At 49.0% G+C, this 25,860-nt stretch overlaps 2 protein-coding genes across 2 annotated transcripts in view; both read left to right on the forward strand.

The window, feature by feature from the left end:
* Positions 1-25,860, forward strand: part of LOC132571070 (zinc finger protein 436-like) — a 342,318-nt gene that overhangs the window by 146,538 nt on the left and 169,920 nt on the right. The window lies entirely within an intron of this gene.
* Positions 1,639-24,811, forward strand: LOC132571722 (class I histocompatibility antigen, F10 alpha chain-like). The gene is made up of 5 exons (XM_060238518.1): positions 1,639-1,741; positions 13,772-14,365; positions 20,638-20,907; positions 22,787-22,996; positions 24,543-24,811. The coding sequence occupies exons 1-5, from the start codon at positions 1,639-1,641 to the stop codon at positions 24,809-24,811; spliced, it is 1,446 nt and encodes a 481-aa protein (XP_060094501.1).

Genomic DNA, 25,860 nt, shown 5'->3' on the forward strand with positions numbered 1-25,860 from the left:
ATGTTGGATCAGGCCAATGGCCCATCCAGTCCAACACTCTGTGTCACATAAGAACATGAGAGAAGCCATGTTGGATCAGGCCAATGGCCCATCCAGTCCAACATTCTGTGTCACATAAGAACACAAGAGAAGCCATGTTGGATCAGGCCAATGGCCCATCCAGTCCAACACTCTGTGTCACAGAAGAACATGAGAGAAGCCATGTTGGATCAGGCCAATGGCCCATCCAGTCCAACACTCTGTGTCACATAAGAACATAAGAGAAGCCTTGTTGGATCAGGCCAATGGCCCATCCAGTCCAACACTCTGTGTCACATAAGAACATGAGAGAAGCCATGTTGGATCAGGCCAATGGCCCATCCAGTCCAACACTCTGTGTCACACAGTGGCCAATATATATATATATATATATACACACACACACACAGACACACACACACACACACGCACACACACACACTGTGGCTAATAGCCACTGATGGACCTCTGCTCCATATTTTTATCTAAACCCTCTTGAAGGTGGCTATGCTTGTGGCCGCCACCACCTCCTGAATTCCAGATACACCGCCACCACCTGAATTCCAGATGTGAACGACTCGTGAGTTGAATGGTTGGTTTTGCTGACCTTGACCTTGGGCTCTCCACGCAGAGGAAAGGGGTTTCCTGGGCCCTTCACTTGGCAAGGAATTCGTGGCCAGCAGGTCCTCTCTGCCCCTGAACAGGGGCCTCTCCCCCCCCCCCCTCTTGATCCCCCCTCCCCCCTTTGATCCCTCTCCTCCTAATTTATTTTCCAAGAGGAGGAGGAAGAAAGAGACGGAGACTCTGGGTTGGACGACCGGAGCCAAACTTTCTCCTCGCTGGGGCTTTTTTCTCACCGTCTTGTGTCCAATCCCAAGGAGGATCTGCTGCCCCCGTGGCGCAGGGCTTCCTGCCGCCCCCGCCTTTCCAGCCCCACCTTCGGCAGATCCCCCCCCTCTCCACCCCACCCCCCTTCGCCCAGAAAGCGGATCCGGAGTGGCCAGAAGCGCTGGCTTGCGCTCCGGATGGCGTGGACGGTGCCGCTTCTGGGGTTCCTGCTCCTTCTGCGGGGCTGTTCTGGTGAGTACTTGGGGGGCTCAACTCCAAAGCCGTTCACACACACCCCGGTAAGAACACGTGTGCGTGTTCCCTGCAAAGGCTTGCGAGGATCCTGGGTTTTTTTTCTCCCCCATGGGAAAGGATTGCTGAGGGCTAAACCCCTGGGGGGAAACTTGAGCCGGTTTGGATTCGCCACTCCTCCACTTGCGGCTGCTGGAACCGCCTTGGGGCAGCCATAGCTCTCGCAGGAGTTGTCCTTGAAAGGGCAGCTGCTGTGAGAGCTCTCTCAGCCCCAGCCCCCTCACAGGGTGCCTCTTGCGGGGGAGGAAGGGAAAGGAGATTGTGAGCTGTTCTGAGTCTCTGAGATCTGGAGTGGAGGGATATAAATCTAATGTCCTCTTCTTTTTCATCTTCTTCGCTTTTGTGTGCATGCCTTCCTTCTTCGGATGACCAAGTTTGAATCCCACCCCCCTCAACCATGTAAGGTGTCCTCTCTCAACCTGATCTGACTCTGAAGTTGGCTGTTGTGAGAATTAAGTGGAGGAGGGAAGACAGTGTGAGATGGCGTGGACGTTGCCGCTTCTGGGGTTCCTGCTCCTTCTGCGGGGCTGTTCTGGTGAGTACTTTGGGGGGCTTAATGCCAAAGCAGTTCACACAGACCCTGGTAAGTCGGGGAGGGCTGCACTGGTGCCGGGAGAGATGCACTTTTGCAGGAGTTGTCCTTGAAAGGGAAGCTTCTCTGAGAGCTCTCTCAGCCCCCATCTACCTCACAGTGTGCCTGTTGTGGGGGAGGAAAGTAAAGGAGATTGTGAGCTGTTCTGAGACTCTGAGATTTGGAGTGGAGGGATATAAATCCAGTGTCGTCGTCTTCTTCTTCTTCGCTTTTGTGTGCATGCCTTCCTTATTCAGATGACCAAGTTTGAATCCCACCCCCCTCAACCATGTAAGGTGACCTCTCTCAACCTGATCTAACTCTGAAGTTGGCTGTTGTGAGAATTGATCTCAACCTGATCTAACTCTGAAGTTGGCTGTTGTGAGGAGGGAAGACAGTGTGAAAAGCCACTTTTTCAGGAGTTGTCCTTGAAAGGGAAGCTTCTCTGAGAGCTCTCTCAGCTCCATCCACCTCACAGTGTGCCTATTGTGGGGGAGGAAGGTAAAGGAGATTGTGAGCTGTTCTGAGACTCTGAAATTTGGAGTGGAGGGATATAAATCCAATGCTGTCTTCTTCTTTTTCTTTTTCTTCTTCGCTTTTGTGTGCATGCCTCCTTCTTCAGATAACCAAGTTTGAAACCCCCCCCTCAACCATATAAAGTGACCTCTCAATCTGATCTAACTCTGAAATTGGCTGTTGTGATAATTAAGTGGAGGAGGGAAGACAAGCCACTTTTGCAGGAGTTGTCCTTGAAAGGGAAGCTTCTCTGAGAGCTCTCTCAGCCCCATCCACCTCACAGGGTGTCTGTTGTGTATGTGGGGGAGAGATAAAGGAGACTGTGAGCAGTGTTCCCTCTAAGCTGAGTTAGCGTGAGCTAGCTCACAGGTTTTTAGCCTCCAACTCACACATTTTTGTCTTAGTTCAGGAAGGACGACCACAGAGCACACTAATGTATGCAGCAGCTCACAACTTTTATGCCAGTAGCTCACCAAGTAGAATTTTTGCTCGCAAGATTCTGCAGCTAAGAGGTAACATTGATTGCAACCACTCTGAGACTCTGTGATTCAGAGTATAGAGCGGGATATAAATCCAATATCCTCTTCTTTCTGGCACAGAGTGGTAAAGCTGCAGTACTGCAGCCAGAGCCCTCTGCTCACGACCTGAGTTCGATCCCGGCGGAAGCTGAGTTCAGGTATCTGGCTCCAGGTTGACTCAGTCTTCCATCCTTCCGAGGTTGGTCAAATGAGTCCCCAGCTTGCTGGGGGGGGAAGTGTAGAGGACTGGGGAGGCAATGGCAAACCACCCTGTAAAAAGTCTGCCGTGAAAACGTCGTGGAAGCAACGTCACCCCAGAGTCGGAAACGACTGGCGCTTGCACAGGGGACTGCCTTGACCTTTTTTAAAAAGAGCAAGGTGGGGAAAGGGAGGGGCTGCAGGTCACTGGTAGAACCTCTGCCTGGCCACCAGAAGGTCCCAGGTTCGATGCCCGGCACTTTCAGGTCAAAGGATAGGGGAACAGGCGATGTGAAAGACCTCTCGTTCCTTGGAGGTTTTTCAACAGAGGCTAGATGGCCCTCTGACAGCAATGAGGATCCTGTGAATTTGGGGGGAGGTGTTTGTGAGTTTCCTGCATTGTGCAGGGGGTTGGACTAGATGACCCTGGAGGTCCCTTTCAACTCTAGGATTCTATGAAATTGGCCTCTCCTTCCTTGGAGGTTTTCAACAGAGGCTAGATGGCCATCTGACAGCAATGAAGATCCTGTGAATTTGGGGGGAGGTGTTTGTGAGTTTCCTGCATTGTGCAGGGGGTTGGACTAGATGACCCTGGAAGTCCCTTCCAACTCTAGGATTCTATGAAATTGTGCTCCCCTTTCTTGGAGGTTTTTCAACAGAGGCTAGATGGCCATCTGACAGCAATGAAGATCCTGTGAATTTGGGGGGGAGGGGTTTGTGAGTTTCCTGCATTGTGCAGGGGGTTGGACTAGATGACCCTGGAAGTCCCTTCCAACTCTAGGATTCTATGAAATTGTGCTCCCCTTCCTTGGAGGTTTTTCAACAGAGGCTAGATGGCCATCTGACAGCAATGAAGATCCTGTGAATTTGGGGGGAGGGGTTTGTGAGTTTCCTGCATTGCACAGGGGGTTGGACTAAATGACCCTGGAGGTCCCGTCCAACTTTATGATTCTGGCTGCCTCCACCCCTGGAGAGCTCCAGCCAGGCTGAGTGGGTTGTTTCAGGTGGGTCGGTGTATTGGTCAGAAGCAGCAGTCTAGAGTCGGAGTCCAGGGGCACCTTTAAGACCAACAAAGTTTTGGCCTTAGCTGCCCTGAGCCCATTAGGGGAGGGCAGGATATTAATGCAATAAAATAAAATTTTATTCAAGGAGCATAAGCGTTCAGGTGCATGACGGGGGAAAAAGTCTTAATCCAGTTGCATCTCTAAAACAGATTTTCATTCAATGCATAAGCTTTGGTGTGCATGCAGAGAAAAGTGTGTCGTGCAGAGAAAAGTTTGTGTCCGGGACACCTTTAAGAGCAACCACGTTTTATTCAAGGTTTAAGCTTTGGTGTACATGTAGAGAAAAGTTTGTGTCAAGGACACCTTTAAGGGCAACAAAGTTTTATTCAAGGCATAAGTTTTGGTGTGCATGCAGAGAAAAGTTTGCATCAAGGACACCTTTAAGGGCAACAAAGTTTTATTCAAGGTTTAAGCTTTGGTGTGCATGCAGAGAAACGTTTGTGTCCAGGACACCTTTAAGGGTGACAAAGTTATATTCATGGCTTAAGCTTTGGTGTGCATACAGAGAAAAGTGTGTCATGCAGAAAAAAGTTTGTGTCTGGGACACCTTTAAGAGCAACAAAGTTTTATTCAAGGTTTAAGCTTTGGTGTGCATGCAGAGAAAAGTTTGTGTCAAGGACACCTTTAAGGGCAACAAAGTTTTATTCAAGGTTTAAGCTTTGGTGTGCAGGCAGAGAAAAGTTTGCGTCCAGTGACACCTTTAAGAGCAGCAAAGTTTTATTCGGCATCAGCTTTGACGTGTATGCACACTACCCCAGATACGTTGAAATGGATTTTACCAATCCATACATATAGGTAGAGGATGAGCAGCAAATAAGCACATAGAATAATAGTTTTCGAGAAGTCCCGTGGCGCAGAGTGGTAAAGCTGCACTACTGCAGTCCGAGCTCTGCTCACAACCTGAGTTTGATCCTGGCGGAAGCTGGGTTCAGGTAGCCGGCTCGAAGTTGACTCAGCCTTCCCTCCTTCCGAGGTCGGTCAAATGTCCCCAGCTTGCTGGGGGGAAATTGTAGAGGACTGGGGAAGGCAATGGCAAACCACCCCGTAAAAAGTCTGCTATGAAAACATGAAAGCAACATCACCCCAGAGTCAGAAACGACTGGTGCTTGCACAGGGGACTACCCTTTTTGTATAATAGTTTTCTCCACTAGATTCCCCCTCCCCCCAAAAAAAAATTAAACCCAAACAAATGGTGACCATAGAAATGAAGCTTGTTATTCCAGTTTGGTCCTTGCATCTGCCAAACAACTTTAATATGCCATATGCCAACTTGCTGCTGCTCTGTGTATGGATTGGCAATTTCCATTTTTATTTTTTCAGAAGAAGTGTGCGTGCACTATACCTTGTTGGTCTTAAACAGGGGCAGCCAAACTGAGATCAGGAGCCACATGTGGCTCTTTCACACATGGTTTGTGACTCTCAATAACCCCACTGCCCCGTTGGCCAACTTGGAGAGCCAGTTTGGTGTAGTGGTTAAGTGTGCGGACTCTTATCTGGGAGAACCTGATTTGATTCCCCACTCCTCCACTTGCACCTGCTAGCATGGCCTTGGGTCAGCAATAGCTCTGGCAGAGGTAGTCCTTGAAAGGGCAGCTGCTGTGAGAGCCCTCTCGGCCCCACCCACCTCACAGGGTGTCTGTTGTGGGGGAGGAAGGTAAAGGAGATTGTAAGCTGCTCTGAGACTCTTCGGAGTGGAGGGCGGGATATAAATCCAATATCTTCTTCTTCTTCTTTGTTTCTTTAAATCACTTTGCCAAGTCAGCCTGCAGCTTGGAGAATGCATTTAAAGTTGCTTTCTTTCCACCTCTCCCTCCCTCTCCAATTTGTTCACCTTTCTTCATCCCTCCCTCCCTCCCTCCTTCCTTCCTTCCTTCCTCCCTCCCTCCCTCCCACCCTCCCTCCTTCCTTCTTTTCTCCCTCCCTCCCTCCCTTCCTTCCTTCCTTCCTCCCTCCCTCCCACCATCCCTTCCTTTCTTCCTCCCTCCCTCACTTCCTTCCTTTCTCTCCTCCTCCCTCCTCCTCCCACCCTCCTTCCTTCGTCCCTCCTTCTTCCCTTCCTTCGTCCCTCCCTCCCACCCTTCTTCCTTCCTCCTCCCTTCCTTCCTCCCTCCCTCCCTCCCTTCATCCCTCCCACCCTCCCTCCTTCCTTCCTCCCTCCTTCCTTCCTTCCTTCCTTCCTCCCTCCCACCGTCCCTTCCTTTCTTCCTCCTCCCTCCCTCACTTCCTTCCTTTCTCTCTCCTCCCTCCCTCCCACCCTCCTTCTTTCCTCCCTCCTTCCTCCCTTCCTTCGTCCCTCCCTCCCACCCTTCTTCCTCCTCTCCTTCCTCCTCCTCCCTCCCTTCCTCCCTCCTCCCTTCCTTCCTTCCTTCCTTCCTTCCTTCCTTCCTTCCTTCCTTCCTTCCTTCCTTCCTTCCTTCCTTCCTCCCTCCCTCCTTCCTTCCTCCCTCCCTCCTTCCTTCCTTCCTCCCTCCTTCCTCCCTCCTTCCTTCCTTCCTTCCTTCCTTCCTTCCTTCTTTCCTTCTTTCCTTCCTTCCTCCCTCCCTCCCACCCTCCCTCCTTCCTCCTTCCTTCCTTCCTCCTTCCTTCCTTCCTTCCTCCTTCCTTCCTTCCTTCCTCCCTCCCACCCTCCTTCCTTCCTCCCTCCCTCCTCCCTCCCACCCTCCTTCCTCCCTCCCTTCCTTCTTTCCTCCCTTGTCTTGAGGCTCTCAAACATCTGACATTTATTCTATGTGGCTCTTAAGTTAAGCAGGTTTGGCCATTCCTGGTCTTAAAGGTGTTACTGGACTCAAACTGTAGCTGAGCAATACTGACATTGATGGACCAAGAGTCTGGTTCAGTACAGGGCAGCTTCATGTGTGCTCTTGTTTGGGGCGGGGCTGTGGCTGAGTGATGGGGCCTCTGCTTGGCATGCAGAAGGTCCCAGACTCAATCCCCACCACCACCGATTTAAAGATCTGGCAGTAGGTGATGGGAAAGACCTCTTCCTGAGATCCTGGAGGAGCTGCTGCCCGTCTGAGTCCGTTATGCTGGCCTTGATGGACGGAGTCACTCCAAGGGTCTGATTCACTCCAAAGCAGCAGCTTTGTGTGCGTGTTTTTCCTGCTTCGTTCCTGGTCTTGTGGGTTTTCGTGCTGAGCTGAGCACAGCTCTGAACCTGTTTTTGAAATCTTCTGAAGGAGCTATTTCCCTGACCCTCCATCCCTGTGCGTTCCTTTCTCCATCACCCTCTGAGCCTCTTCTCTGACCGCCTTGATGTCTGCCCAGATCTTTATGAGGAAGATGCCCAAAGATTTTGGGAAGTCAGCGTTAGCAGGCCTTGCATTCAGCAGAAGCTCACAGAAGCACAGCTCCTGAACCTTTCCGAGGGTCCCCCTTCTTCCTCCCCACCTACCTTGTCCATTGAATAGTAGGTGCAGCTGCATAACAATCCCTGGATTATGAGAGCGGGCAGCCAGCCACCACCCTTTCTCCACTTCTTACGTGATTTTGGGCGGTGGGTGGCTTGCTGGCCTTTTGACTGGCTGGGGCAGCCAAGGAGAGCCCCAGCTGAGTGAGGCCTGCTTGGGCTGGCTGGATCTCTAGTCATCCCAAGCAGGCCTCACTTGCCCGGGGTCATCCTTTCTTGCATTGGGTTGCTTTTGGGTGGTGGTGGTGGGGGGGCGGCATATGCTAATGATTATACTAATGAGCTCCACCACCTATTTTTCTACAAAACAACCCCTGAGTGTTAGGGATTATTAGCAAAGATCCTGTGAATTTAGGGGGAGGTGTTTGTGAGTTTCCTGCATTGTGCAGGGGGTTGGACTAGATGACCCTGGAGGTCCCTTCCAACTCTAGGATTCTGTGAAATTGGGCTCTCCTTCCTTGGAGGTATTTAAACAGAGGCTAGATGGCCATCTGACAGCAATGAAGATCCTGTGAATTTAGGGGGAGGGGTTTGTGAGTTTCCTGCATTTTGCAGGGGGTTGGACTAGATGACGCTGGAGGTCCCTTCCAACTCCAGGATTCTATGAAATTGGGTTCTCCTTCCTTGGAGGTATTTAAACAGAGGCTAGATGGACAGCAATGAAGTTCCTGTGAATTTAGGGGAGGTGTTTGTGAGTTTCCTGCATTGTGCAGGGGGTTGGACTAGATGACCCTGGAGGTCCCTTCCAACTCTAGGATTCTGTGAAATTGGGCTCTCCTTCCTTGGAGGTATTTAAACAGAGGCTAGATGGCCCTCTGTCAGCAATGAAGATCCTGTGAATTTAGGGGGAGGGGTTTGTGAGTTTCCTGCATTGTGCAGGGGGTTGGACTAGATGACGCTGGAGGTCCCTTCCAACTCCAGGATTCTATGAAATTGGGTTCTCCTTCCTTGGAGGTATTTAAACAGAGGCTAGATGGACAGCAATGAAGTTCCTGTGAATTTAGGGGGAGGTGTTTGTGAGTTTCCTGCATTGTGCAGGGGGTTGGACTAGATGACCCTGGAAGTCCCTTCCAACTCTATGATTCTATGAAATTGGGTTCTCCTTCCTTGGAGGTATTTAAACAGAGGCTAGATGGCCATGGGACAGCAATGAAGTTCCTGTGAATTTAGGGGGAGGTGTTTGTGAGTTTTCTGCATTGTGCAGGGGGTTGGACTAGATGACCCTAGAGGTCCCTTCCAACTCTATGATTCTATGATTAGGAAAGGGACTGAGAATAAAATGGCCAGTGTTGTAACGCCCCTGTATGGCCCTTACCTAAGGGACCGTCTCTCCCCATATGAACCCCAGAGGGCACTGAGATCAGTTGGGAAAAATCTAATGACCATCCCCGGGCCGAGGGAGATTAAATATCAGAATACTAGGGTACGGGCATTTTCAATCGCGGCCCCTACCCTATGGAACCGACTCCCCGAGGAGGTGCGGGCCCTGCGGAACCTTGATCAGTTCCGCAGGGCCTGCAAGACCGCCCTTTTTAAGCTGGCATACCTGGACTGTTAAGAAGATCGGCAATTAAGTATCCGCCAATGCGGTTTAAGACCATACCGCTGAATAACTGCACTTACTGGACTGTTTTAATGCTGCTAAGTTAATGTTTACTGTTTTATATTGTTATATTTAAAGGCTTTTAACCACTGTATGTTTTTATGAAATGTTGTTAGCCGCCCTGAGCCTGCCGAGGTGGGGAGGGCGGAATAGAAATAATTTTATTATTATTATTATTATTATATGGTGTGGCCTCATTTGGAAGACTGTGTGCAGTTCTTGTTACCATATCTCAAAAAAGGACACTGCAGAACTAGGAAAGCGTAGAGGTGGGCAACCAAGATGCTGAGGGGGTTGGAGCACCTTCTGTAGAAGAAAAGGCTGAAGAGTCTACGAGTTTTCAGTTTAGAAGAGAGACAGCTAAGGGGGGGGGATGTTGAGAGAGATTTCTAAAATTATGCATGGGATGGATAGAGCTGACAAAGGTAACTTTTTCTCCCTCTCCCAAAATACCAGAACTCGAGAGCAGCTAATGAAGCTGACGGGCAGGAGGTTCAGGAAAGACTACTTTACACAGAGATTCATTCAAACGTGGCATTCGCTGCCAGAAGATGTAGTAATGGCCACTGGAATAAATGTCTTTAAAAGAGAATTAGATAGACTAATGGAGGATAGGTCTATCAATGGCTACTAGCCCCGATAGCTGGGAGGAAACTCCACATTCAGAGGCACGAAGCCTCTAAATCCCAGAACCAGGAGGCCACATCAGGTGAACATCTCGGCCTCTATGCCCCGTTGTCAGCTGTCCAGAGGAACTTGTGGGCTGCTGTGTGAGAGAGGATGGTAGACAAGATAGACCAGGGGTCCTCAAACTACGGCCTGCAGGTCAGATGTGGCCCGCTGAGGACGTTTATGCGGCCTGCAGGGTTATGGCAAAATCAGACCGGAAGTGACGTTCGACCTAAACTCGCGTTAGCAACGCACACTTCCGGCACTGGGCTGAGGCGGCGGAGACAGAGTGTGAGGTGATACCGAGGTGAGGTGAGTTCACAGGCCGGGGTGTGTGGTGTGGGGAAGGGAGAGAGATGCAGAAGACGGAGAACTGACGGCCCGCGGCCTTGTACGGTAACGGCAGTCCGGCCCTCCAACAGTCTGAGGGACAGTGAACTGGCCCCCTATTTAAAAAGTTTGAGGACCCCTGAGATAGACTGTTGGTCTGATCCAGCAGGGCTCTTCTTAGGTCCTGTTGTTGGCTGAACACTATGTGAGACAGGATACTGGACAGTCTAGGTGGACCGCTGGTCTGATCCAGCAGGGCTCTTCTCGTGTTCTTATGAAGGCCTCGGCCTCTCTGCCCTGTTGTTGGCCCTCCAGAGGAACTGGTTGGCCACTGTGTGAGACAGGATACTGGACAGTCTAGATGGACCGCTGGTCTGATCCAGCAGGGCTCTTCTCATGTTCTTATGAAAGCCTTAGTCTCTTTGCCCTGCCATTGGCCCTCCAGAGGAACTGGTTGTGTGAGACAGGAGGGTGGACTAGATGGACTATTCGTCTGATCTAGCGCGGCTTATTTTCGCATGATGGAGGGCAGAGAGAGGAAAAGAGGGTGTCTTCTTTTTCTGCCCCCGGGGTGCAAATGTGATTGGATAATAAGACACCCCCACCCCAAAAAAGCATGATGCCATATTAAATCCCTAGTATTTGCATTTTTTAAAAAAAGTTGTCAGGAAGCAATTCTAGGGAAGGATTTTTCTGTGCCTAAGGGATCTGCTGCCGGACATGAGAGCCTCAGAAGAGCCCTGCTGGACCAGACCAACGTCTAATGAGTCCGGCATCCTGTTTCCCACAAGCAGGGCCAAAGTCCACCCACGCCCCCCCCCCCCCACACACACACCTTCTTCCTCCCGGCAATCAGCATTCCCAGGACTTCTGCCTCTGAGTGAGGAATTCCCACTCGGTAGTCATAGCTGATAGCACAAATATGCCCTTCCTTCCTTCCTTCCTTCCTTCCTTCCTTCCTTCCTTCCTTCCTTCCTTCCTTCCTTCCTTCCTTCCTTCCTTCCTTCCTTCCTTCCTTCCTTCCTTCCTTCCTTCATCCCTTCCTTAATCCCTTCCTCCCTCCCTTCCTCCTTTCCTCCCTTTCTTCCTTCATCCCTCCCACCCTCCTTTCTTCCTCCCTTCCTGGGTTTGTTGAACCCCTTTTGAAGACTAATAGCCATTGCCCGTTGCAGTGAGTTTCCCCAGTTGATAAATGTTTTAATCAATTAATGTGCGATTTCCATTAATTCCATTTTTGATTAATTTTTGTGTCCTGTAGCACCTTAAAGAGCAACGAGATTTCTGAAGACACGAGCCACGTCTCATGAAAGCTCATCCCCTGCTACAGATGTTGTTAGTCTTTTGGGTTTTACCGGATTCTTGCTCTTTGCTGCTGCTACGGACAGACTAATACGGCTGCCCACAAGGTTGCCAGTCTCCAGGCGAGGAAAAATGTAGGAGTCTGTGAAAAAATTGCTGCGCGCAGAACAATTGCAACTCGTGTAACACGGCTTAAACCAAGAATTACACACTTCCCACAACCATTATATCAGTGCTTAACTGCACTCTGCAATATATTGTTAGAATGGATTCCCTTATGGGCCTTGGTTCCAGAGTCATAATCATGTGGTCAAAGAAGACATTCAAAACACATGAAGTTTCAGTTCTTCCAGTTTATTTCGATTTATATCCCGCCCTTCCCACCGAAGTGGCTCAGGGCGGCTTACAACATATAAGATCTAACATAAATTTTGGATTTAAAATATATCAAGTTACAGCAGTTAAAACAATAAAATAATAAAACATATAAAACAAGCGCGCTATCAGAATACTACACTACAACCTTCTGTAGAGTTTCCAATGCCAGTTAGTTATAGGCCAGCCGGAAGAGGGCTGTCTTACAGGCCCTGCGGAACTGGCCAAGGTCCCACAGGGCCCTCACCTTTTCCGGCAGCTGGTTCGAGCCGTTACGGAAAAGGCCCTGTCCCTGGTGGATTTCAGGCGGGCCTCCTTTGGCCCGGGGATAACAAGCAGATTTTGGGAGCCCAATCTCAGTACTCTCTGGGGAACATGTGCGGAGAGACGGTCCCTAAGGTAAGCAGGTCCTAGACCATATAGGGCTTTAAAGGTAAGAAAGGTAAGAAGATGAGAAAACCTAGGAAGCGTGTTACCACATTATTGAATCTAGACGTGTGGACAATCCACAGAAAAGCAACCTTTGATTCCTTCTTCGAAGCCTACGCTTAATTCAAGGGCTGTTGTCTTTGTTCTGCAGACTTTGCATGCTGCACACAGAAGTAATTGCTGTTTATACCTGGCAAACCTTGCATGTTTTTCTTAGAAGTCTTGTTGCTAAAAAGTTGACTGCGGCGCTTTCCCTTTAAACGGCGTTAACATAAATGCTCAATGTATCGCAGAGTGCGATTGAGCGCTGCTATAATGTTTGTGGAGAGTGTGTAATTCTTGCATAAAGCCGTGTCACGCGAGTTGTAATGGTTCTTTGCACAGTGATTTCTCACAGCCTCCTACGTTTCCCCCAACCTTGGCTGTGTTCCCCTTGTTTAGTTGCCAAGCCTCCAGGTGGGGCCTGGAGATCTCCTGCTTTTACAACTGATCTCCAGCTGGCAGAGATCAGCTCCCCTGGAGAAGACAGGTGCTTTCTACCATGCTAAGGCCCCTCCCCAAACCCCGCCCTCTCCCAGCTCCGCCCCCAAAGTCTCCAGGTAGTTTCCAACCCAGACCTGGCAACCTTGATTTATCTGAAGAAGTGAGCCCTGGCTCACAAAAGCTCTTACCCTGCCACAAATTTTGTTAGTCCTTAAAGACCAATATGGCTACCATCGTGATCTAGACCCAGGGGTTGTTTTGTAGAGACAAGAGGTTCCAGAGCTGATTAGCACAACTCATTTGCATATGCCACACCCCTGACATCACCGGAAGGTGTATTAAATTATATCAGCTCAGCATCTGCCTCGAAGTGCTTCTTGAATGATCATTGTCGTAATAAAACCTTACTCCCACCATACTTTTAGAATTACTTTCTCCCTTGTGTCCACAGTGGCAGGAGGAAGATTTCCATCTGTCCGCTTTATATGTTTGGGTTATTTTCCCATTTTTGTGGGGGGGAAATACTTGAAAGTTTGTCAACTTTTGTCAAGTTTGTCAACTTTTTGTTAACTTTTGTCAAGTTTGTCAACTCTTGAGAGTGCAGCAAAAATTCTCACAGGGGGTTTGAACAATGGAGCCCAGAAGCAAATATGTGGGAGTGGGGGGGTAAGAAAGAAAAGGAAAGGAAAGGTCCCCTGTGCAAGCACCAGTCATTTCCGACTCTGGGGTGACATCACTTTCACAATCTTTTCATGGCAGATATTTTACAGGGTGATTTGCCATTTCCCTCCCAGCAAGCTGGGGACTCATTTTACCGACCTCAGAAGGATGGAAGGCTGAGTCAACCTTGGGCCGGCTACCTGAATCCAGCTTCCGCCGGAATCAAACTCAGGTCGTGAGCAGAGAGTTCAGACCACGGTACTGCAGTACTGCTGCTTTACCACTCTGTGCCACGGGGCAGAAAGAAAGAAAGAGCACTATAAAATGTAGAGGTTCCAGAACTCCACTCCTGTGAGCTCCTGCTCAAAATGAGGCCTGGCTATACCTTTCACAAATTTATTCTGGGCAGTGATGAACTAAAGTCAGATTCTGAATCTAAAAATTGCTTGCTAGACCAAATTTATAAACGACTTATCCTCCTGATGGTTTCAGGTAAAAGCTGCAGGGAGGACGGAGATGAAGACCTCTGCAGCCCTTTCTGCTTCCTCAATGAATTCAGGTGCCAAAACGGGGAGTTCGTACCTGAGCTTTGGACCTGCGACGGCTACGACGACTGCGGAGATGACAGCGACGAAACTGGGTGCCTTTGCCAGTTCTTCCAGTGCAAGAACGGGCACCGGGTCGAGGAGGATGAACTTTGTGATGGGGACGACAACTGTCGGGACGGCAGCGACGAAGCCGGCTGCGCCTGCACCGACAGCCAGTTCCAGTGCGCCAACGGGCGCTGCGTGCCCCTCGAGCTGAGCTGCGATGGGTTTGACCACTGCGGGGATGACAGCGATGAAGCCAACTGCACCTGCGTCGAGTCCCAATTCCGATGCCGGAACGGACGATGCATTTACGAGTTTTGGACCTGCGATGGCGTTGACCACTGCCTGGACGACAGCGATGAAGCCAATTGCACTTGCGCCAGCGACCAGTTCACGTGCAAGAATGGGCGCTGCATCCTCCAACTTCTCGCCTGTGATGGGGAAGACCACTGTGGGGACAACAGCGACGAGGAGGATGCCCTCTGTGCCATCCAGGGTGAGGGTCTGTGTGGAGAAAGTCTGGGTTGCCGCACTCCAGGTGGGTAATCAAAAACACAACGACAAGGTTATAGTGACAGTTACCGTATTTTCCGCTCCATAAGATGCAACTGACCATAAGACGCACCCCTTTTTTACCCACCGGCACGCAATCTCTGGCTTTTTTTTTTTGGAACGTCGGGCTATAGCGTTATAGCACTATAGCGACATCTCAGAGACATCGCTATAGCACTATAACGCTATAGCCCGACATTCCAAAAAAAAAAAAGCCAGAGATCGCACGCCAGTGGGCGAAAACGGCTGGCACTGGTGGAAGCGAGATAACGTGCACTCTTTTTTGCAGTATTCGCTCCATAAGATGCACACACTCCCCCCCACACTTTTTTTGGGGGGGAAGTGCGTCTTATGGAGCGAAAAATACGGTAATTAACAATCATCATATTAACCATAAACACCAAGAAACGTAAGTCCCTCATAAAGTCCTTAGAGTAGATACATATGGGAAAAGTCCAACTCGAGAACGTCTTCTTCACGTCGCGATTTCTTCAGTGAAATTTTCTTCAGTGAAATATGAATTTCCAAATGTTGCTTGAAATTCCCTGGACAGGTCGTCGACTTCTGCCTCACCTGTTTCCAATTCTTTTTTCAACGGGGGATATTTCACAATTTTTAATAACAAATATAAGATTCTTGCATGACACTTATAAGGACCATCATCTCCACAGAAACCTTCACTTGTGGCAATTGCTCGAAAGGCTCTAAGCGACCTGTCCAGGGAATTTCAAGCGACATTTGGAAATTCATATTTCGCTGAAGAAAATTTCACTGAAGAAATCACTATGTGAAGAAGACGTTCTCGTGTTGGACTTTTCCCATATGTATCTACCCTAAGGACTTTATGAGGGACTTATGTTTCTTTGTGTTTATGGTTAATAATGCAATTGTTAAGTTAATTGTCACTATAACCTTGTGGTTGTGTTTTTTATTATCTCCATAGTGACTTCTCTCTTAGTATAACATAACACTCCAGGTGGGGCCTGGAGACTGCCTGGAATTACAACTGGTCTCCAGATTACATAAATCAGTTCCCGCAGGGGTATGGAACGTTGGCTCTCCGGATGTTTTTTGCCTACAACTCCCATCAGCCCCAGCCAGCATGGCCAATGGCTGGGGCTGATGGGAGTTGTAGGCAAAAAACATCTGGAGAGCCAACGTTCCCTACCCCTGCCCTAGAGAAAATGGATGCTTTGGAGGGCAAAGTCTATGGCACCCCCCCTGAGCCCCAGATACCCACAGATCAATTCTCCATTATACCCTATGAGAATCGGTCTCCATGGGGAATAATGGAGTGCCCAGCAGACATTTCCCTCCCCCCCCGGGCTTTCTGATGACCCTGAAGCGGGGGAAGGGCCTCCAATCCAGGGGATCCCCTGCCCCCACCTGAGGATTTATACAAAAAACAAACAACATGTCTGATATAAAGAGGCTACCAGACTTTTTAATACTTTTAAAATATATTTATATGTTTTTTTAACTATAAAACTGCTTGAACATATGAAGCTGCCTTATACTGAATCAGACCCTTGGTCCATCAAAGTCAGTATTGTCTTCTCAGACTGGCAGCGGCTCTCCAGGGTCTCAAGCTGAGGTTTTTCACACCTATTTGTCTGGACCCTTTTTTGGAGATGCCAGGGATTGAACCTGGGACCTTCTGCTTCCCAAGCAGGTGCTCTACCACTGAGCCACCGTCCCTGCTTCAGACTTAATTGATGTATTTGACGCAAAAGTCCACATTGACAACCATAAAATACAATTAAATCCTTATCAACAGAGCCCATAGTGATTTACTAATATAGCATACGAGTAACTAGTTACAATAATATGATAGACACGTTTTGTGTTCCCATTTCATCAGTAGTATAATATCTTCCACTTGTGCTGTGTATTACAAGGGAGTAAGCCAGTTCCTTTTACTAGAAGCATGAGCAAAGTCTTCCGCTCCATTGCTGGCCACAAAACTCTTCATACATACTGGATCCAAGCCCTGAGGCTTCATGAAAATATAAATAACAAAACTCTAATACAGGCTGTTTATGAACTAATATGATGCATTTCAAGGACCCAGGGGTGAAACTAAAACTTTCTCTCCAAACAATTTAGCTATTACAGGGAACATACACTCTTAAAACTCACCCATTGTTGCAAATTCCTTTTCTATATGGAGCAAGCCACTTATATATCTGGTTCCAAACTTTCACTTCTACATTTGGCATAATGCTCTCCAGTTGCAAGCTATGCAGCAATGAGACCAAATAGGTATAGGAAAGGAAAGGTCCCCTGTGCAAGCACCAGTCGTTTCCGACTCTGGGGTGACGTCACTTTCGCAGCAGACTTTTTACGGGGTGGTTTGCCATTGCCTTCCCCAGTCATCCACACTTTCCCCCCAGCAAAGCTGGGTACTCATTTTACTGATCTCAGAAGGATGGAAGGCTGAGTCAACCTTGGGCCAGCTACCTGAATCCAGCTTCCGCTGGAATCGAACTCAGGTCATGAGCAGAAAGTTCAGACCACAGTACTGCAGTACTGCTGCTTTACCACTCTGCGCCACGGGGCTGCTTAACATATGTATAAGAAGTAAGTTATTCTTCATTTAAAGCAGGACCAAAGTCTTTCTTATTGCTGGCCAAATGGCTCCAAAGATACTCCCTACTGTTGGTCCTTTTTAGGAGAATGTTCCCCATAATTGCATGCAGCTGGCTATGCAGTCTCTTGGCCCCAAAGGTGCACAGACCTTTCAACACCTTAATCAGGGTTGCCAACTTACCTGTAACAATTTAATATAATTTCTTTTGTTCTTTAAGGCAACCTCATTCCATCTGGGGATTGGCAGCCCTATTAGCGATGGGTTCCTGTGCCCGAGGAGTTAGTAGAATATCTGGAGGCTTCAGAAGCCTTCAGTCTGCTGAGCGCAACTCTTATCAGTAGATAAAGACCCCAAGAATGTGGGAAAATATTTTTAGACGTGCGCAGCACATAACTCACTAAGCTAGCAACCTTCTGCAGATGATCAGATGTAGTGAGCTGCTGTGCTGTGTAACTGGTGGAATGGAAGTGATCGAAAAAAGACATCCGCTGGAATATAAATGTAAAGTATCATGGAGGAGGAGTTAAAAGGGACTGTGGGGAGGGACAGTGGCTCAGTGGTAGAGCATCTGCTTGGGAAGCAGAAGGTCCCAGGTTCAATCCCTGACATCTCCAAAAAAGGGTCCAGGCAAATAGGTGTGAAAAACCTCAGCTTGAGACCCTGGAGAGCCATTGCCAGTCTGAGAAGACAATACTGACTTTGATGGACTGAGGGTCTGATTCAGTAGAAGGCAACTTCATATGTTCAAAAGACTGCCTTTGAAACTTTTCTAGTGAGCTGTCTTAGAAATTTTTCACTGCCTCAGTTGACGATTGGATTAAGAACCCCTCGTTCAGTTTGGTGTAGGAGTTAAGAGCCAATTTGGTGTAGTGGTTAAGTGTGCAGACTCTAATCTGGAGAACCAGGTTTGATTCCCTACTCTTCCACATGCAGCTACTGGAGTGACCTTGGGTCAGTCATAACTCTCTCAGAGCTGTTCCTCTCACGAGCAGTTCTTGGAGAACGCTCTCATCCCCATCTACCTCACAGGCAGTGTTCCCCATAAGCTGAGTTAGTGTGAGCTAGCTCACAATGTTTTAGCCTCCAGTTCACACATTTTTGTCTCAGCTCAGGAAAAATGGCCCTAGAGCAGGGGTGGCCAATGGTAGCTCTCTAGATATTTTTTGCCTACAACTCCCATCAGCCCCAGCCACTGGCCATGCTTTTTTGCCTACAACTCCCATCAGCCCCAGCCATTGGCCATGCTGGCTGGGGCTGATGGGAGCTGTGGCAAAAAAACATCTGGAGAGCTACCATTGGCCCTAGAGGAAACTAATTTATGTGGTAGCTCACAGCTTTAATGCCAGTAGTTCACAACTTCAATGTCAATACTTCACAAAGTAGAATTTTTGCTCACAAGACTCTACAGCTTAGAGGGAACATTGCTCACAGGGTGTCTGTTGTGGGGAAGCAAAGGGAAAGGAGGTTGTGAACCACTCTAGGACTCAAAGTGAAGGGAAGGGTATAAAGAAGACGACTGTAGATTTATAGCCCGCCCAGAGACTCAGAGCGGCTTACAATCGCCTATATCTTCTCCCCTCACAACAGACACCCTGAGAGGTGGGTGGGGCTGAGAGGACTCTCCCAGCAGCTGCCTTTTCAAGGACAACTCCTGTGATAGCTATGGCTGACTCAAGGCCATTCCAGCAGTTGTAAGTGGAGGTGTGGGGAATCAAACTCGGTTCTCCCAGATAAGAGTCCACACACTTAACCACTACACCAAACTGGTGTAAAGCCAATATCTTCCTCCTTCTCCTCCTCCTCCTCCACCTCCAGGAACCAAATAGTTCACCATCAGTAGCTGCACGATTGCCACAAGAACCAACCAATCAGCAGTTGACGGAGCCAGCCAATCAGCTACCACTGGAATGAGGGGGAACTGAACTCAGTTCATTTTGGAAGTTCTGCCCCAAAAGGGGCAAGCAGCAAATCTCCAGGAATACTGCATCACTGTACAACATGCAAAGTCATAAGAACATAAGAGAAGCCATGTTGGATCAGGCCAATGGCCCATCCGGCCCAACACTCTGTGTCACACAGTGGCCAACCAACCCTCCCCCCCCCAAGTGCCATCAGAAGGTTCACAAGTGGGTCTAGAAGCCCTTCCACTTAGCCCCTCCCCAAGCACCCAAGAATACAGAGCATCACTGCCGCAGACAGTTCCAGTAATATACTGTGGCTAATAGCCACTGATGGACCTCCGCTCCATATTTTTATCCAATCCCTTCTTGAAGCTGGCTATGCTTGTAGCCACCACCACCCCTTCCTGTGGCAGTGAATTCCACACGTTAATCACCCTTGGGGTGAAGAAGGACTTCCTTTTATCCGTTTTAACCTGACTGCTCAGCAATTTCATTGAATGCCCATGAGTTCTTGTATTGTGAGAAAAGTAAGTACTTCTTTCTCTGCTTTCTCCATCCCATGCATCATCTTGTAAACTTCTATCATGTCCAAATATAAAGTATGGATTATGGTGGGTTGATCTTCAGGAAGATCTGAAATGGTGTACTGGATTGACCCACCGTAGTCCATATTTTATATTTGGGATTTGTATATTTGTAAAAAAAAAAAAAAAGATTGGCTATTCCTAAAATTGCCTCTTCCAGTGCCTGGAGCAGTGTATTTTTGATTTGTGACCTCCAGGTAGTGGTTGAAAATCTCCTGGGATTACAATTGATTAGGGTTGCCAAGTCTAATTCAAGAAATACCTGGGAACTTTGGGGGTGGAGCCAGGAGACATGGGGTGGAGCCAGGAGCAAGGGTGTGACAAGCACAATTGAACTCCGAAGGCAGTTCTGGCCATCGCATTTAAAAGGACCACACACCTTTTAAATGCCTTCCCTCCAATGGAAATAATGATGGATAGGGTCTCATAGAACTGGACCCTCTGGCCCAATCTTTTTGAAACTTGGAGGGTGTTTTGAGGAGAGGCTCTGGATGCTATGCTGAACATTTGGTGCCTCTACCTCAAAAAACAGCCTCCCCAAACTCCAGAATAGGGAATAATGGAGTGCCCAGCAGACATTTCCCTCCCACCTCTGGTTTTTGATGACCCTGAAGTGGGGGGAGGGCCTCTGTGGGATCCCCTGCTCCCCCTGGGGATTGGCAACCCTACAATTGATCTCCAGGCAATCAAAATCAGTTCACCTGGAGAAATGAGCCATTTTGGAAGGTGGATTCTATGGCATTATATTCCAGTAAGGTCCCACCCTTCCTCAGAAGGAAAGGGAAGGTCCCCTGTGCAAGCACCAGTCGTTTCCAACTCTGGGATGATGTTGCTTCCACAACGTTTTCACGGCAGACTTTTTACGGGGTGGTTTGCCATTGCCTTCCCCAGTCTTTTACACTTTCCCCCCAGCAAGCTGGGGACTCATTTTACCCACCTCGGAAGGATGGAAGGGTGAGTCAGCCTGGGTCCGGCTACCTGAACCAGCTTCCGCTGGGATCGAATTCAGGTCGTGAGCTGAGTTTAAGATTGCAGTACTGCAGCTTTAACACTCTGAGCCACGGGGCTCCGTTCCTTCCTCAAACCCACCCTCTGTCTTGGCTACAGGCTTCCTAAATCCTTCCTCTCTCTTCCTTTGCAGGCTCCACTGCACACTCTCTCGCCTATTTCCGCACAGTATTGACCACGTTCGGTGAGGGGTTGCCCCGTTTCATAGAAGTGGGCTACGTGGATGGCCAGCCCATTGAGTACTTTGACAGCCACACAAGGAGGGTCGTCCCTCGGGCAGCCTGGATGGAGGAGAACCTCAATGAGCAGTACTGGAATGAGCAGACCGATCTGGTGCACGTCAATGAGAGATGGCTTCGGGATTACCTCTTGATTCTGCAGAATTATTACAACCAGACCAGGGGTGAGCCAGTTTGGGGTAGCGGTTAAGTGTGCGGACTCTTATCTGGGAGAACTGGGTTTGCTTCCCCACTCCTCCGCTTGCACCTGCTGGAATGGCTCTTGGCTCAGCCATAGCTATTGCAGTTGTCGTTGAAAGGGCAGCTGCTGTGAGAGTCCTCTCAGCCCCACCCACCTCACAGGGTGTCTGTTGTGGAGGGAGACGATATAGGAGATTGTAAGCCGCTCTGAGTCTCTGATTGTTGTTCTGGAAATAGCAGTTTCTAGGGTTGTCAATCCCCAGGTGGGATAGAGTACAATCTGAGAGAGGTCACTATAATGGATAACACAACAAAAAAATGCAAGCTAGTGACCAATTTACTAAGAAGTATATAGAAATCAGTCCAAATGTCCAAAACGTGTATATTCAAGTCCCAAAGTAGTGTGGTGACAAGCCAATCGATTTAGTACTTGTTTCTTTCCAGTCTTCATCAGACCTCGGACCACTAACAAAAGAAAATATACAAAAATATCAGAAGGACATTCAGACACCACCAACCCTCTTCCAGTAAAAAATATATCATACTTACATATTGATTCAATTATATAGATGCTTTACACAATTTTCAAAAAAGGGGGACGCAGAGCATCTCCAGCAACAATTTCACATCGGCTACAGCTCAGTATGTGGCTTTTTGCGCACCCTAATGGTGCAACTAACATGTTTATAAAGGCAAACATCTCATTTACAGCCGCCATTACACAAACCTCTTAAAGGTAAAGTAACGTATTGCATTAGAAGCAATTATTATTTTTGTATAATATTTTCTTTTGTTAGTGGTCCCAGGTGTGATGAAGACTGGAAAGAAACAAGTACTAAATCGGTTGGCTTGTCACCACACTACTTTGGGACTTGAATATACATGTTTTGGACATTTGGACTGGTTTCTATATACTTCTTAGTAAATTGGTCACTTGCTTGCATTTTTTGTTGTGTTATCTCCAGGTGGGGGCAGGGGATCCCTTGGTATGGAGGCCATCCTCCCTGCTTCAGGGTCATCAGATTCCCATTGGATATAATGAATCGATCCATTGGTATCTGGGGCTCGGGGGGGGGGCTGTTTTTTTGAGATAGAGGCACGGATTTTGCAGCATAGCATCTGATGCCCCAAGAACATGCCCCTATCCTTCATGCAGTCCCAACAATAGAACAAAATATGAGCCCAGAGGTAGAGAGCCAGTTTAGTGTAGTGGTTAAGTGTGCGGACTCTTATTTGGGAGAACCGGGTTTGATTCCCCACTCCTCCAATTGCACCTGCTGGGATGGCCTTGGGTCAGCTATAGCTCTGGCAGAGGTTGTCCTTGAAAGGGCAGCTGCTGGGAGAGCCCTCTCCAGCCCCACCCACCTCACAGGGTGTCTGTTGTGGGGGAGGAAGGGAAGGGAGATTGTAGGCCGCTCTGAGCCTCTGTCCTTGAAAGGGCAGCTGCTGTGAGAGCCCTTTCCAGCCCCATCCACCTCACAGGGTGTCTGTTGTGAGGGAGGAAGGGAAAGGAGATTGTAGGCCGCTCTGAGACTCTGTCCTTGAAAGGGCAGCTGCTGTGAGAGCCAAGACACCTCACAGGGTGTCTGTTGTGGGGGAGGAAGGGAAAGGAGATTGTGGGCTGCTCTGAGACTCTTCGGAGGGTAGGGCGGGATATAAATCCAATATCTTCTTCTTTAACAATGCACACAAAAGCTTATACTATTAAACTTATTGGTCTTGAATTCAGACTTTGGTCAAAATTACACCTGGCCATAGCATAGGCTGGCCTTTTGCATGAGTGGGGTCTGGGATTGGGGGAGTGCCCTATATTTCTCAGTTCCATCCGTGGCCACCCCCAGCAGAATCGTCCTCCTTTTCCAGGGTTTCACACCTTCCAGTGTGTCCAGGGCTGTGAGTTGAGTGAAGACCAGACCAAAAGAAGGTATTATCACAGGGAAGCCTATGACGGGAGGGACATTGACAGAAGGGCCCACGAGGAGACGGGTCACTGGAAGTACTTCCGGCACGAGGACTGCACAGAAGAGCTGAAGGAATACTTGGGCTATGAGAGAAAAGCCCCGCAGAAGAAAGGTGAGCACTCGTGAGCACTCGATGAAATCGCTGAGCAGTTAGGTTAGAACGGATAAAAGGAAGTCCTTCTTTATCAAAGGGGGATTAACACGTGGAATTCACTGCCACAGGAGGGGGTAGCGGCTACAAGCGTAGCCGGCTTCAAGAGGGGATTGGATAAAGATATGGAGAAGAGGTCCATCTGTGGCTATTAGCCACAGCGTATTGCTGGAACTCTCTGTCTGGGGCAGTGATGCTCTGTATTCTTGGTGCTTGGGGGTGCACAGTGGGAGGACTTCTAGTGTCTTGGCCCCACTGATGGACTTCCTGATGGTGCCTGTTATTTTTGGCCACTGTGTGACATAGAGTGTTGGGCTGAATGGGCCATTGGCCTGATCCAGCATGGCTTTTCTTATGTTCTTATCTGACACAGAGTGTTGGGCTGGATGGGCCATTGGCCTGATCCAACATGGTTTCTCTTATGTTCTTATGTGACACAGAGTGTTGGGCTGGATGGGCCATTGGTCTGATCCAACATGGCTTCTCTTATGTTCTTATGTGACACAGAGTGTTGGGCTGGATGGGCCATTGGCCTGCTCCAGCATGGCTTCTCTTATGTTCTGATGTGACTCAGAGTGTTGGGCTGGATGGGCCATTGGTCTGATCCAACATGGCTTCTCTTATGTTCTTATGTGACACAGAGTGTTGGACTGGATGGGCCATTGGCCTGATCCAACATGGCTTCTCTTATGTTCTTATGTGACGCAGAGTGTTGGGCTGGATGGGCCATTGGTCTGATCCAACATGGCTTCTCTTATGTTCTTATGTGACTCAGAGTGTTGGGCTGGATGGTCCATTGGCCTGATCCAGCATGGCTTCTCTTATGTTCTTATGTGACTCAGAGTGTTGGGCTGGATGGGCCATTGGCCTGATCCAACATGGCTTCTCTTGCGTTCTTATGTGACACAGAGTGTTGGACTGGATGGGCCATTGGCCTGATCCAACATGGCTTCTCTTATGTTCTTATGTGACACAGAGTGTTGGGCTGGATGGTCCATTGGCCTGATCCAACATGGCTTCTCTTATGTTCTTATGTGACACAGAGTGTTGGGCTGGATGGTCCATTGGCCTGATCCAACATGGCTTCTCTTGCGTTCTTATGTGACACAGAGTGTTGGGCTGGATGGGCCACTGGCCTGATCCAACAGGGCTTCTCTTATGTGACACAGAGTGTTGGACTGGATGGGCCATTGGCCTGATCCAACATGGCTTCTCTTATGTTCTTATGTGACACAGAGTGTTGGGCTGGATGGTCCATTGGCCTGATCCAACATGGCTTCTCTTATGTTCTTATGTGACACAGAGTGTTGGACTGGATTACGTAAGAAAGAGCACAATAAAATTTAGAGGTTCCAGAGCTCTGCTCCTATGAGCTCCTGCCCAGAATGAGGCCTGGAAGTGACTTCATGACACCTGAGGAACACACAGCTCCCTGCCTTTCCGGCACAGCGCCCCCTCCTAGTGCCGAGGGATGTGTTGTCTTTAGAAACTGTTCCCATTTTTGCAGAACCCCCAACGGTGAAAGTGACCCACCGGAAGAGCAACGGCAGCCGGGAGACCCTCCTCTGCCAGCTCTATGGCTTCTACCCCAAGCAAATCGAGGCTGCCTGGAGGAAGGACGGGGCGGTTTGGGAGCAGGAGACTCTCCACGGGGGTGTCGTCCCCAACTCGGACGGGACCTTCTACACCTGGCTCAGTATCCGGATCGACCCGCAGGACAGGGGCCGCTACCGATGCCACGTGGAGCACGTTGCCCTAAAGCAACCTGGTGAGTGACTGCTGGAACCCTTTGCATATTAGGCTACGCCCAGCTGACGTAGCCAATCGTCCAGGAGCTTACAGGGCTCTTAGTACAGGGCCTCCTGTAAGCTTTTGGAGAATTGGCTACATCAGGGGGTGTGGTCAGACCTGCTGACATCAGGGGGTGTGGTCAGCACTGCTGACATCATTCCTGTGCTACCTGAACGTCACTGGGGACACTCTTGCATTTGGGTGAAACTCTATGGTTTAATCATAGACTTTTGCCCTAGTCCCAGTGTCACTCAACAGCATGCTGATGTCACTTCCAGGTGCACAGGGAGTGACATCAATGTGCCGAGATGCTGCCCATGTCCCCCCCCTCCTTCCAGTTTCCTGACATTTCCCCCCTGCCAGCCAGAAGGGAGAGTGTTGAAGAAGAGACAGTTAGTTACATGATTTTGAGCAGGGCTTTTTTTGTAGCAGGAACTCCTTTGCATATTAGGCCACACTCCCTGATGTAGCCAATCCTCGTGGAGCTTCCAGTAGGCCCTGTACTAAGAGCCCTGTAAGCTCTTGGAGGATTGGCTACATCAGGGGTGTGTGGCCTAATATGCAAAGGAGTTCCTGCTACAAAAAAAGCCCTGATTTGTATGCCCAAGTCTTCCAAAAACAAACCCTCCAAAAGCGGGATGCATTGGTCTTAAAATGCTCTGGCATTCCTTTGGATGGGCTACACATTAACAAGTGCAGGCTTCTTAATGACACTTTTGTAAGTTTCCCTAAAAATCTGCAATCCTGTGTTCTAGTGATTCTCTCTGAGGAGAAAATAAGAGAGTCACTACAGAAAAGACCCCGCTTTGTTCCCTTGGCAGCTTTACAAGGCGGTGTGTGTGTGTTTCAATTTGCTTTAGGGTTTCTTTTTGCGAAAAGAGAGCTGCATGTATGTATACAGATTCTTTCATTCCTTCCCATCATCAGCTGAATTTAGGGTTGCCATCACCTTGGGGTTTGGGGGTGGAGCCTAGGACGGGTGAGGTTTGGAGAGGGAGTAGGGTTGCCGAGTTCCCTGTGGCCTCTGGCAGGGG

Source organism: Heteronotia binoei, chromosome 5 (genome assembly GCF_032191835.1).
Source record: "Heteronotia binoei isolate CCM8104 ecotype False Entrance Well chromosome 5, APGP_CSIRO_Hbin_v1, whole genome shotgun sequence".
In the NCBI taxonomy this organism is placed as follows: Eukaryota; Metazoa; Chordata; class Lepidosauria; order Squamata; family Gekkonidae; genus Heteronotia; species Heteronotia binoei.